At 38.2% G+C, this 14,167-nt stretch overlaps 2 protein-coding genes across 4 annotated transcripts in view; one reads left to right on the forward strand and one right to left on the reverse strand.

Moving 5' to 3' along the window:
- The first annotated feature begins 395 nt into the window (after positions 1 to 395).
- LOC131692882 (HIG1 domain family member 1A, mitochondrial) lies at positions 396 to 1,850 on the forward strand. Of its 3 annotated transcripts, none has more exons than XM_058980231.1 (3): positions 396 to 613; positions 816 to 1,216; positions 1,358 to 1,850. In XM_058980231.1, the coding sequence occupies exon 2, from the start codon at positions 851 to 853 to the stop codon at positions 1,151 to 1,153; it is 303 nt and encodes a 100-aa protein (XP_058836214.1). In that variant the 5' UTR covers positions 396 to 613; positions 816 to 850; the 3' UTR covers positions 1,154 to 1,216; positions 1,358 to 1,850. The 3 variants fall into 3 exon arrangements, with proteins under 3 accessions (XP_058836214.1, XP_058836216.1, XP_058836215.1); XM_058980233.1 differs by having other exon boundaries at positions 862 to 1,216; XM_058980232.1 differs by having other exon boundaries at positions 398 to 613; positions 872 to 1,216.
- A 2,240-nt stretch (positions 1,851 to 4,090) lies between these two features.
- The window catches only part of LOC131692881 (uncharacterized), a 36,823-nt gene continuing 26,746 nt past the window's right edge, over positions 4,091 to 14,167 (reverse strand). The window contains exons 3-5 of the mRNA XM_058980229.1: positions 5,634 to 5,839; positions 5,312 to 5,543; positions 4,091 to 5,242 (exon numbers count right to left, since the gene is read on the reverse strand). Of these exons, the coding sequence (XP_058836212.1) occupies positions 4,304 to 5,242; positions 5,312 to 5,543; positions 5,634 to 5,839 (1,377 nt within the window). The 3' untranslated portion in view covers positions 4,091 to 4,303. The remainder of the gene's footprint in view (positions 5,243 to 5,311; positions 5,544 to 5,633; positions 5,840 to 14,167) is intronic.

Raw genomic sequence — 14,167 nt, forward strand, 5'->3', positions numbered from 1 at the left:
ATGGAGTTATTCATTCACAGTCAATATCAATGGTACGCTAAGTATTGAACGGAACGAGATGTGCATTCAAAATTTGCACTCAATTCTTGAGCGTTTTTTCAAAACGTCATATCTGCAATGAGTTACTCTCTTTGTTTACTTTCTCTTCTGTTAATAATTCGGTCACTTTAACATTTATCCCTTAACTCTTTGCATAATATGCTAGTTAAAACCACCGTCTTTCGATCTGTACTGTAAAATAAGTGAAAAGTGTTATAGTGACGCCGTAAAAATCGAAAGAGAAAGTAAACAAAGAGAGTAACTCATTGCAGATATGACGTTTTGAAAAAACGCTCAAGAATTGTTCCTAACTGAAAGGGCGACGTGACTTTGACGTTCTCTCTCGCTGACAGAAGCTGATGCATCATGTGAATCGTACTTTACCCAGGACCGTCCGCTAGTCTGTTGTGAAGAAGCGATCTTTTTGATTTTCTCTCTGTAGGCAATTCCAACACAATAGTATTGCAAGGTGGTAGAAATTGCATCACTTTTTCCGCACATACTCTTCTCATACACACTTTGCATCGAAGATCGAAGTGGATCACAGCATCCATAGAAACGTGCAGTTTATCAGGTAAGTGATTTTGGACCTCAAAGTGCTATTTGCTATTGGAGCTACGTGACGTAATTTCAAGGCGAATGTCGAAGCTTTTGGTAGTAATTTTGACCTTCAAGCTTGAACTAGACAACGTCACATCGAAAGAAGCAATTGGTGGGGGAACCAAAAATGATGAAATTCATAATTTCCGGCCGAATGCCAATTTTCTCATTCGCAGTTTCATCGTCGTAGCGAACAGTATATTGTCCTAAAATGTTGAATAGTGTATTTCAGTCGGGCACAATGGTTAACTCTCCCCATATCGAAGAAGGCAGTGGCGACAAGCTAGCTCGCAAGGCGCGTGAATCACCTTTCATGCCAATCGGGTTGGCCGGTTTGGCACTTGTTTGTGGGATCGGTGCGTATAAGTACAAAACTCGAGGCGCTATGTCCACGTCGGTGTTTCTAATGCAGCTTCGTGTTGCGGCCCAGGGTACAGTAGTAGGTGCCCTGACGTTAGGGTTGGCATACACTATGGCTAATGAGTACTTGTTCAAAAAGAAAGACGAAGAATAGAAAGAATGATATATGCCGTGCGTCGTGTGGATTTAACCTGATTAGAAGTTAAGTAATGGATAGGTGAGTTTGATTTGATTAATTTTTTAGTTTTTAATAAGTAATAGGGAAACTATTGTGCATAGTTAAAATTCAACAGATATACCGTATTTGGCATTTAATGAAAACGTTACAAAAAGCTAACAATTTTTTTTTCTATTCTAGCTTAGCGACATAAGTATTATTCCATTGCGAATTATGTAACATATTTATATGTACAAGTGGCGACAATTTAGCAGGTGACTCGTGATCTTTCAACCTCAACTGTGATTGTTAAGCTCGGGTACTGGAAATGGAAAGAAAGGATTTGCACATGCTGTAGGACAACCTCAGTCCAAAAGAGAAAAATAGTTTGTCACTAGAAACTGCAGAAGAATAGTTCTATTTCACATAGTAAGATCATGAAGAATCAAGTGAACATCCTAAAGGTGAAGAATGTATATGTGTAAAGTAAAAGTTTGGCAGGCCGGTCACAACCGTCACGATGAGTCAGCAAAAAGCTCAAAGTTACGAATTACAACTCCGAAAGATATGAAGTTCAATAAGGCCTGAAAAGATATTTTAGCACCTCAAACTACTGTCAAAGATTAATTCTAAGGATCATTAATAATCAAGAAAATAAAAAAAATGTTCTAAATAGAATTTTGTTATTAGATCAGATCATACAAGGCGCTGTACAATTTTTGCGAGTGAAATGCATAGTGTTTTTGTGCCTCGTTTGTCCTGCTTTTTTCGGCATGTGTAGTGCTAAAATTACACCTGCTTAAAAATCACGCGAAGACCGCTTTGCCTAGTGAGTCGAGGAATTTAGAACTGGGGCCCTATTCTCACAGTCACGTCACCTAGTGACTAGAAGAAAATTTTGATCTAGTAACTAAGTGACGTGACTGTTAGAATAGGTCCCGAGGAGACTATTCTAGGTGCTATCTTATATGTGAGGGCCTGGTAGAGATTTTGCGTACCACTTTTGAAATTCTTTAAACGCACTAGACAACTCCAGGAGGTATTCTCTCCCCATCTACGACAAACTCATACAGGTATTCATACATGTGAATTGACTATAGGATTCTGAGGAGCTACCTCCAGAACCGGCAACTGATCTACGAAACTGACGCCGGAAAAAGAAGTGTAACCGTAACAGCGCGGGTTCAACAGGGTTCCATACTCGGCTCTCTCTTTGGAATGCTATGTACCAACTCTTTGGAATGCTATGTCCGACGGAGTGCGGAAGATGACCCTCGACTCGAAGAAGATAGCGAGTGTTATATGGATCGAGGCATGAGAGGAGTCCGTAAACGAGCCCGAGCTGACACCTTAAGCAAGTGGTAACATCAGTGGGATAACGCTGTAAACGGTACATGGACCCATCGACTAAATCCATGCTTGTCGGTATGGGTGAACAGAGCGCACGGTGAGGTGAACTTCTACACGACGCAATTCTTGTCTGGTCATCGCTGTTTCTTAAAGTATCTGAATGGTTCGGCCACGCGAGTTCGCCGTTCTGAATCGCGTGCAATGATGCAGAGGAAACGCCTGAGCACGTGGTCCTCGAATGCCCGCGATTCGAGCACGAGTAAAACGAAATAAGAACCATTGTCGGTGAGGACGTTAACATGAATAATATTGAATAGAAAAAAAGTATAGTAAGAAAGGGTGTGAGATGTGAGAGATGGTAAATGATAGCTATAGCCGTGACATTATTTTTGCATATTATGTTATATTTTTATTCCCCTATTATAAATACTGCAACTGGTAACTTTTGCACCGTGACCAGTATAACTTACATCTTGTAAAAGAAATCAAATTATCGTTAGAAGTTTGTGATTTCAAAATACAGTTCCTGTCGGAGATGCCACGAGCATATAATGAATATGAATTCTATGAGAAATCTATGATCTCACTACTAGGTGAATAAATTGGTGGTCTGTGTGTTCATATGCCACCCCATCTGCATCATGACTGAACGCCATGCTTAATCTAACGGGTAAAAACATCAACTATGGACAAAGTTGCACTGTGAAGTGAATTTACACTTTGTTTTGTCTTTGAAGTGAACTTACATATTATTTTTTGAGAAATAGCTCATTCATTATTGAGTTAATTCACGGTATTGAATTCTTTGTATAACGTAGATGTTTTTTCATATCCCAATACTCAAAATCGGTTTAACACTAGTAAAGCGATATTCTTTTTTAGCTATCTCATTTTTAGTTATTGAAAATTGGTAAGTGAAGTATAAAAATATAAAATATTTAATATCTGCGCCGTTCATGAACAGATTTGGACGATCTATGGATTGTTCGAAAGGTATTCTATTTATATGCACTCTGTGCGACTTAATTGCTTTGTCCAAATGCTATTTACCTAAAACTTGTGTTTTGACAAAATCACCCAAATCTCAGAAAATAACATATCTAAAAATAAAAATAGTGGCAAATTGGACTGCAGTCCTTTCATTTGAAACTAGTTTTGTAAAGACCGGGTCAGCCGTTGCTGAGATAATTACATGACATTACTGCACATACATACAGACACACACAAACATACGAACATTGTCCCAATTTGTCGAGTTGAGTCGATTTTTATATGAGACTCGGCCCTCCGGGTCTTGGAAAGTTTTAAAAATTTGAGTGAATCCCATACATTTCCTTTGTAAGAAATGTAAAAAGAAAAAAAAATGCCTCGTTAGGCTACCGCATTTGGGCTTCAATAAACATTGTATATCAAATAAATGAAGGATTCACATAACATGAATGTGCTTGTCAATAGTAATAAATAATGTGATTTTTTAAATCCCTTTTTTTACTTCAATGTAAGAATCTGAGGAATCTTCGCGCGATAGAACGTGTTAACTGGAAATGACTACATACTTGATACAGCAAAGAGCATTTGGGCTTTAGGTGGAATGGTACGGTACATTCCATAAAAAGCATACGATTTTATTTTTTATAATTTTTAGGTATATTATATACGAATACATCAAGGTAGAAACTCTATTTACAACAGACGCAATGCAATACTTAATTCCATGCAATGAATACTTAATTCCAGTACGACTAAATTTTGCTATTCGGTAACAGGACAGTAACTAATCATGAACCATGTCATGCTTTAATTTTTTTTTTGGTCCCGAGATTCCGTAGCATCGGTGCTCACGTGGCTATCCTTGTCATTATTTCGTTTGTACACGTGATTGCTATTCGGAATCTGTACATAATCGTAATCTAGCGGTGTTTCATTATTCTGAACGGAGTTGACCTGTGTATAAATTGGTTGTGGAACTGCTCCTCTATTGTCAAATATTCTAGTTCTACGGTATGTCGGTGGTACGCTAGGTGGGGCGATGTTGATATCGCGATAATATGGTACGGCAGAGGGATCCGCAGTCGTTACCACCACCGGAACAAAACCGGATCGTGCTAGTGTGTTCGATTGTATTTGTGCAGGATTGGGGGTCGTGGAAACGTAGGCAAGATTCGCGGATGGTTGATATTTCACATATCTTCGGGCGACAGGAGCTATTGTTGATTGAATTAGATTGTTGGCGTGTGGTGCTGTGTTATAGCTGTGAATTTTTACATCGTTGACGCGAAGACGGGATGGATAGTATGGAGCCGGAATCTGCGATGGGGTGGATTGTGGGTAGTAAATGGTTCGTTGAGGCTGATGCCGTCGGATAGGTGCTGATTGCTGTACATACTGCTGGCGCTGCTGTAGTTCCTTATAGTAATTATAAATGGGCTGCGCTGATGCGAGTGGAGATACTACAGGAACGGCTGTTACCGGTACTTGAACGATTTCCGGAGCTGTCGGCTCATGGTGCAGTGCATTAGGATTCGGTTCATTTTCGTAAGTCACATCCGCTCGGTATCCATTGTTATCAGCTATATATTTTACAATTTGCATCCGACCGTCGGGTAGTTGCACCTTATATCTTCCTTTGACCGCTCCATCGACTTGTTGTTGCTGAGTGTGGGAAAAGTCATCCCCAGATGCTGCATCCTTCACGGCGTACGAGAAAATATAATGTTTTTTCAGGTTCGTCGCTTCCTAGAAAAACAAAACCATTCGAATATGATTAAAGTGTTAGTTGTAGAGCATTATATAGAAAACAATTACATTGTAATTATCAATTTCATTGTCCTCGTAAGCGTCTACCACTTGGTGGTTTAAAACTCGCGCAGCATGCTTTGCAAGTGCCGTGTATGCTGGTTTAACGATCAAGTTATCTGCCCCAGAGAAGCGCTCCGTTTTCGCTAGACGTTCTTTCAAAGCAAATTTTTCATACGGATGAGTCAAAGCGTTCATCGCAGCACTATTTATCAGTCGTGGGAATTGGACGGGACCTTGACTGGAAATAGAAATGTAAAATGAAAACAGATTTAGACTCAATCGGATTCTTCTCAAGCTTATTGGTTAAACAGTAAATAGCAGGTCTTACTTCACCAAATTTTGCATGAACTTGTCACCGTTGATGATCACGTTTTTATCGTAAATGCTGATTCCATCGTAAACGTTTTCGTACGGATGCGGATTGATGTCCCGAGGCCGCAGAAGAGAAGATGGTTCGGGTGCTTCGATCGCAAAGATGCTTATAATTGGCAAAATGATGACAACTATGCACTGAGATGCGGCCTGTCGGTTGCTCTGTGAATAACGAAAATGCATTGATCAACCGCTAAGTACAAGCAAATTCCTTTAAGTTTACTAAAAGAAAAAAATGAGATCCCCGCGCGGGCATTTATATTTAGCCCTATTTTTATCTTTTTACATACAGAAAAAAGCAAGGGGGCCTTGCAGGCCCGCTAGGTATCTCGACATCAACTGTGCATACTGGTGATGTAAATAATATTCGTGGCACGTATGTTTGCATCCAAAAAGCGATTCTGATGAATTCATTTCAGTTTTTACAAATATTTCCTAAGCTTTGACGAATTTATCTTCGATTAAAATGGTGAAATATGTGTAAAATGGGAAAAAGAAATCAAAATTCATTAGAAATTCCCACAGTTTCTCTGCATACCTCAAAACTTCATGTGGTGTAGCTTTTTTAATAACTAACAACTTTGCTGAAAGTTGCATGATGATTGGAGGTTACTTCGAAGATTAGAAGAATTTTTGAAAATGAAGCATGTGCGAGAAAGAGATGCAGCACTTAACATTATATTACAGTATCATTTTTCCACAAAGTTCGATCAATTTACAGTATTCTGTAATGTTAATCCTTTCATCTTTAGCTATACATCTGAAGATTTTATGACATTTTTGATGATATGATACTGACATTTTTTACTGAATTTATTGTTTCCATTGCCGATATTTCATACATTTTTGCATAAAAACTTAAAAATTCTTTTCAACTTCAGAGTATTCAGATTTGACAAAGTTACACTGCCTATGATCGCAAATCAGTCCCATAAAGATAGAAAATGCCATAGAAACAAATATATGATGATGGGCAGTACAGAAGTTTGAAACATGCGTTTTGAAAAGCAAAATTTTGTTCGGTAGTTCTTTTACTCCTGAGCGACAACTGTCAACATTGTAAATTGCCATAATATTGATTTTTTTCTTGGCAAATCCCTCGGCATGATACTGTACCTTGATGTGGTCCGGGGGCTTTTCCACCAAAGCAGTATTACAGTGATTATATCACAGAAACTTGGGATACGAATATTTTCTTTTTAGTTAAGCTACATTGTGATCAATTTTAGTACTTAACTTGGCGACCTTTATTATCCACTGCCATGGTCAAATAATATACAATGTGGGTTTAGGGCCCAATTCTCTCTGCAAGCAAATTTCTTATTCTCTCATATACACTATCAATCTCTCATTCCAAACGTACAAACGTGGCCTACACGATAACACAAACCTGGTCACAAATACGAACGCCCGCGTTCTCGCCAATATTCAAACATCCCGATTGATTAGGTGAACGTTGGAACCTAAGAACCTAAGCTCGCGTAATCATGAATCGGTCACGTCCGGAAGTCTCCGCCCTTGATCCTAGCAGCCCAAATTCATGCCTTTAGTTGGACCAATAGAAATAAAAACTAGATAAGACGTCCACGCGCGGTCATTGAAGAATACGCGAACATGCGAATGGCCACACGCTTACAAAAATAATGTGTCGTTACATACTAGCACACGCGACAAAAACATCCACATACAAACGCTCGAGTCCTTCGCGATCATCCACGCACGACCACACTCACGATCTCGTAAAAAGTATAACACCCCGGTGATTAAGTGAATGGTTTAGCACTTTTAAATTAACAATCCCGGTCTCGAGAGTGAACCTTCGCGCGATCATGCATCGGTTTCGTCCGGAATCCCCTATTCTAGGCCCTAATAGCATAAGTCCAATGCCGTCAGGTGGACCAATCAAAAATATAATGCTCATATTCACTAAACTACATAAAAATCGAATGTATACACACAAAGTCACATACACGTGACAAACAAATATAAAAATGCTTGAGCCCTTCGCGACCATCCACGCAACCTATACTCGCGCTCTTCCAGACATTATAACATCTCGGTGATAATATGAACGTCTCAGCACTTGGAATCACTCAAATGCAGTCTTAAGCGTGAACCTACAGTCCCCCGCTCTCGCGCATTCATGAGTCGTTCACGTCCTGAAGTCTCTATCCTCGATTCCAGAAGTCTAGGTCCATACCTTAATTGAATCAATTGGCTCTACAGCTCCAGTAAGACAACTCTCGAAAAAAATCGGCACATTATTAATACTCAATAACAATACTAATTCTTTTTATTTTATTTTTATTTATTTTCGGTCTCATGCGTTATATTATTGTGATGACCTTTTCGAGCTCATACATCCAAGAAGAGCAACATTGCTGCCAACAATGATTCTTCTCTGCCATCAGACGTCGCCAGGTTTTAGAACAATGGAGATGTATTCTCATACTCGATGGAATAAGATAAGTAGGAACGATCAACAAACTGCAAGTAGTACACGTTTCTTATTTTAACAAATACAATAATATTCGTATTAAAATATTATTTACAGGCTCCACATATATCTCAACACAAACAAATACACAAATGATTGACAGGTGACTGGGCCAAGTGCATTCACTCGTAGGATCTATCATTTCGATGATCGCCTCGATTCCACGAAACCAGTGCACAAGAAAACTGACATAAGCTAGTCTCATCTGGTGAATGCATGTAACCTGGAAACCCCAGACACGACAGGACGAGACGGACAGACTGGACTCGACGAGGCCTAGTTCAGAGTTTTTGGGCACTCTGCAATGCACGGTTAGTGACCTAAAAAGAAACATTCGGCATGTTATTTTTCCTTTTATTACTATATCTTAAGTTAGGTTCATACTCATACTCACTAACACAATCAATTGCATATTCTCTCATATACACTCACATCCAAAACGCACAAACGCCCCTAACTTTCGCGATAACACAAACCTGGTCAAAACGCGTACTTACATTACAATTTCAATCATCCACACACACCTACGCTCGCAATTTCGCCAACATTAAAACACCCCCCTTACTTAAGTGAACTTTTCAGCACATATAACTTTACAACCGCGGTCGCAAGCATTAACCCACCACTCGCGCGATCATAGACCGGCTACGTTCGGAATTCTCTACTCTCGACTCATGCCTTCAGTTGGACCAATCAAGAATGATGCTCATATTCGCCAGACAACACGTTCCTCTACCATACACTAAAAATTAATTATCATATTCACGGTCCGCGCGCGATCGCTCAAGAATACACGTGAATATGCGAATGGCCACACGAATCTAAAATCGAATCTATGCACGCAAAGTTAGAGACACGCTAGCATTCAAATGCTCGAGCCTTTGGCGATCACACTATTACACAATTAGTAAACGCCCCCGCTAACCCAGACTAACACTCCTGGACTCGAACGCTAAAAACCACACCTTCCACGCATACACCACCCAGGACTGAACATTAGATTCATACATACAAAGCAACAAGTAATAATTACAGGTATTGGTCTGGCAACCGGGGGAAGTACATCTCAAACGCAGAACTTATCATTTCAATGATGGCCTTGGATCTGCGTTGCCTGTGTTCAAGGCACCATAGCTTTGTCCGTCAGGTCAAGGATGTATGAAACCCGCTAGCCACCACCCTCGGCCCTAGCTGCCCATAAAGGGATAAAAAAAAACAAAAAAAAAATATTGATTTTTTTCTTGGCAAATCGTTTTCCAACGACAAATTCTCCATTTCTAGCTTGTGGTAAAACAAGATATTGCTCGAAACATTCGAAAAGTGGTAATTATTTATTTACATATTTTAGCTTTTGGCTTCACCCAATGCTTATTATAGCTACTCCCAAGGATAAGCATTAATCGGGGATTCGTATTTTTATGAGAATTTGATTTTATTAGTATATAGCACAGCAAGTAACTACAAGCGTGAGCTTTAATTTTGAATCACTATAAATATTCTGAAACAATCTAGGGTTACTGTGCCCTAATTCATCTTAGCACCTCTATTCATCCTACCCATTTGAACACATTAGTTAGAGCAGTATCTGCTCTCTCTATTCAGCGCATTGGCTCAAATGGTAGGACGAATAAGGGTGCGTTGTACTCGACTTTTCGCTTCGCTCAAACGGGAGTATTTTACATTTTCCAGGCGAGATTTTTTATTGTACTACTTATTAGGAACGAAGCAAAGATGTTGATACTGATTTAAGAGCATTACAATCACTGAAAGCCGAGTTATCTGCGAAAGAGTGTGACATCCCGACTAATGAGATGAATAAGGGCTCGTCTACCCTACTAGCCCATTATTTTTCGCTTATATGTTGTTTTTTCGCAGTTTATTCTACATTGTCCAATAAATTCTAAGAGAGAAATCATTCAAGCACTCGAAAAGTTTGTATTTTTGAATAAAATTGATCAATATGTTTTGGAGTTTTCAAGCTTTTACTGTAAGAGGCTATAAAATTTTATTGGCCCGTCTTGCCTTTTAGTGTTGGTATTTTAGCTTGCCTTCACAAGGGTCTTGTGTTTTCGTATTTTGTGAAATTGTCTCTCGGCTTTATTACGTTACTAAGGTAATCAGGACATGCTTTTCGCAATGTATCAATACTACAATGCCCATTAAAGATGTGGTTAACACGTGCTATTGAGTCTTTTTCAGCTCAGTTGCCAGCGAATTTAGATTATAGAAATGTTTTTGTTTTCTTTTTAACTACGAGAAAAAATAATTGCGATCAGTTGAAAAAAATGAATAAGATCGGATGAGTAGTTTTTCGAGAATCGTGATCACGGAAAAGCTATTTTTGTCACAAAAAAACTCCTTTCAGATAATCGAGTAGTTTCAAGTTATCACTGCTCTACGTAAACGAGGTGCGCTTCGATGCGCTGTAACTTCTCAGATATTTAGAGTAATTTGGGAAAATATTCTCAAGGACTTGTACTTCAAGAAAAACAAAATTCTTGATTTTTTAAAGGGTATGTAAGCCCTTAACCCCTTCATGCCCATGTTGTTTGTGGACAACAACGTTTTCAAACAGTTATAACTTTTGATTGAGACAATATTGGCTCACAAACACAAGTAAGGCTAATAAATGAGACTATTGCCTTTCATTTGAGTATTAACAGTTACAAGGATCAGCTCTAGAACTGAGATTATTGCAATTAGTCTGATTGGATTCCGATGAGCAGTGCTGCCAGGGATAGTTTACGTTGACGACGGAAAATGATTTTTTCATATATCTTCGTCATGTTGCAATATATGATAAAACTCATCAATTTATATTGTCTTTGTCTACGTTTTCCACGCAATTGGACTATTGTAAATATTCTAGGAGAATTGTATTGAGCATTGAAAAGTAAAAATTTAGCAGCTTCTAGCCCTGCGAGGGAAACACCTATCTTCATGAAAAAATACTTTTCGTGTTTCTTGATCCCACTGTTTTCAAGAAAAAATGGTTTTGAAACTGCACTAGAAAAAAGTTGGGCATGAAAGGGTTAAAGATCATTGATCAATTCCATTAATTTTTGCTAGACAAAGCAACAGCGTATCCCAGTTAAGCTCATCCGAAAAGTTGTTCGGTACGGAATCCGGATGGGTTTAACTTCGATGCTGTACATGCTTTGGGAAAGTTAGCCAGTAAGGTTGTGAGAACCTGCTTTCTTTTGGAGTAAGAGAGCATTTTATTAAACCAGAGAAGAGTGGTGCACGAGTTTTGCAATTAATCGATTGATAGTTAAACGATTATCTGAAAAGAGTTTTGTACTGCGTTGTAAAAGTTCGTTACTGATGGATGATTGGGGCGATAAAGATCGTTCATTTCAATCTAGATTGTTTTGCTGATGGGGGCATTATTTAAAGCTAAATCTTCTACCAAGTTTAGTTTTCTTAACCTTCCCTAGGTGTTAACTTTTTGTTACGAATAAGGTGTTAGCGGGTCATATTGACCCCGATTTCGAACTTAGTTTTAAGGCACATTTTCAGCCAAATCTACATGAACTTGTACCCAAATTGTTTGTTGAAGTTTCAATTTTCAGTTTCTGGTGAATATTACTGTTTTTGATCAGGTTGGCCAGTGGGAATCGGTGCCGAATGGGGTCATGTTTGGCATAAAAAGATGTATGCAGAACCGTCATCATAAATCACCGGTTTATTGACAGAATACTGATAATAAGTGCAAATAAAACAAAAATGAGAATGTATATATTAAATTTGTACATGGTACGACCGATCTGGGATGTTCCGGATTACAATTCCGATGCCGATTCCGGCAGTATAATAGTATTTCATATACTATTGAACAAGCGACAAAGTGATCAATCATTGAAACTGATCCTAAAGTTTTGTAATATTCTTGAAAACTTATATAAAATCCCATCTAAAATAATAGTGATACTCTGATTCAAATACTTACTCTGGATTATACGTGAAAATTATTCGGAAGATCCGGAACATCCGTAAAACTGGCTAATTTATGAATCTAGAATTGTGAAGTTTTTTCGAAAACATTTGTTCACATTGCATTGGCATAAATTCGTAGTTCCGAGTGCAAAATTGACTATTGTTCACATAGTGACCTTCCAGAAGATCCGGAACATTTGCTGAACTGGTCCATTCATAAAATTGGTCTTAGAACCTTAGGTATTAGGTGTTTTGTTTTTAGTGTTTCTCGAATTATCATTTGAATGAGTTCGTATTTATGACCTACACATGTTCTTCACGAACCTTGTCCTAGATGTCTGAGGTATTTTCGAAAACATATAAGGGTACACTGAAACCTCCATTTACTTGACTTTTTTACTTTTTTTACGTAACTGTTTTTACGAACTAAATTCGAAATAAAGAAATCTTTTTTTGTGAACCAGGTTCGTAAAAAAAGTTTGTGTACGTACAGTGCAGTATGAAGAAGTAAACAGTTTGATTTATTTTTAGCTAACAATTACTAATAAAAGTTGGGTACTTTCGGAATGGGGTTAACGAGTATATAACGGAAATCGATGTCGTATGTCATTTTGAAATCCAAGATGGCGGCTTCCGGTATAGATGAATTCTCTATAACCTCAGCAATATGGGAACGGGCTTGACGAGTACATGATGAAAATGGATGTTTGGAACATATTGTAAGGATTAATAAGAATATTGCTCAACCGGAAGTCGCCATATTGGATTTCAAAATGGTTCCAAACATCCATTTCCACCATCTACTCGTCATGCCCGTTCCGAAAATACCCATATTGCTGAGGTTATAGAGAATTCATCTATACCGGAAGCCGCCATCTTGGATTTCATAATGACATACGACATCGATTTCCGTTATATACTCGTTAACCCCATTCCGAAAGTACCCAACTTTTATTAGTAATTGTTAGCTAAAAATAAATCAAACTGTTTATGACTTCATACTGCACTGTACGTTCGTTATTTCGAATTTAGTTCGTAAAAACAGTTACGTAAAAAAGTGTTCGTAAATGGAGGTTTCAGTGTACCCTTATAAGTTTTCGAAAATACCTCAGACCTCTAGGACAAGGTTCGTGAAGAACATGTGTAGGTCATAAATACGAACTCATTCAAATGATAATTCGAGAAACACTAAAAACAAAACACCTAATACCTAAGGTTCTAAGACCAATTTTATGAATGGACCAGTTCAGCAAATGTTCCGGATCTTCTGGAAGGTCACTATGTGAACAATAGTCAATTTTGCACTCGGAACTACGAATTTATGCCAATGCAATGTGAACAAATGTTTTCGAAAAAACTTCAGAATTCTAGATTCATAAATTAGCCAGTTTTACGGATGTTCCGGATATTCCGAATAATTTTCACGTATAATCCAGAGTAAGTATTTGAATCAGAGTATCACTAACATTTTAGATGGGATTTTATATAAGTTTTCAAGAATATTACAAAACTTTGGGATCAGTTTCAATGATTGATCACTTTGTCGCTTGTTCAATAGTATATGAAATACTATTATACTGCCGGAATCGGCATCGGAATTGTAATCCGGAACATCCCAGATCGGTCGTACCATGTACAAATTTAATATATACATTCTCATTTTTGTTTTATTTGCACTTATTATCAGTATTCTGTCAATAAACCGGTGATTTATGATGACGGTTCTGCATATATCTTTTTATGCCAAACATGACCCCATTCGGCACCGATTCCCACTGGCCAACCTGGTCAAAAACAGTAATATTTACCAGAAACTGAAAATTGAAACTTCAACAAACAATTTGGGTACAAGTTCATGTAGATTTGGCTGAAAATGTGCCTTAAAACTAAGTTCGAAATCGGGGTCAATATGACCCGCTAACACCTTATTCGTAACTTTTTTTTGTACAGCCCTTCAGGAATGACCGACAATTTTGAACTCAATTGAAAATCGTTGCGCTCCATGAAAGAGGAAAAGTCAAGAAATTCCAAACTGCTAGGTGCAAAACTAAAAAAGT

Source organism: Topomyia yanbarensis, chromosome 3 (genome assembly GCF_030247195.1).
Source record: "Topomyia yanbarensis strain Yona2022 chromosome 3, ASM3024719v1, whole genome shotgun sequence".
Classification (NCBI taxonomy): domain Eukaryota; kingdom Metazoa; phylum Arthropoda; class Insecta; order Diptera; family Culicidae; genus Topomyia; species Topomyia yanbarensis.

Bases quoted from the DNA above. Each gene is read 5' to 3' on its own strand.
- LOC131692882 (XM_058980231.1), top strand. From the start codon at position 851: ATGTTGAATAGTGTATTTCAGTCGGGCACAATGGTTAACTCTCCCCAT.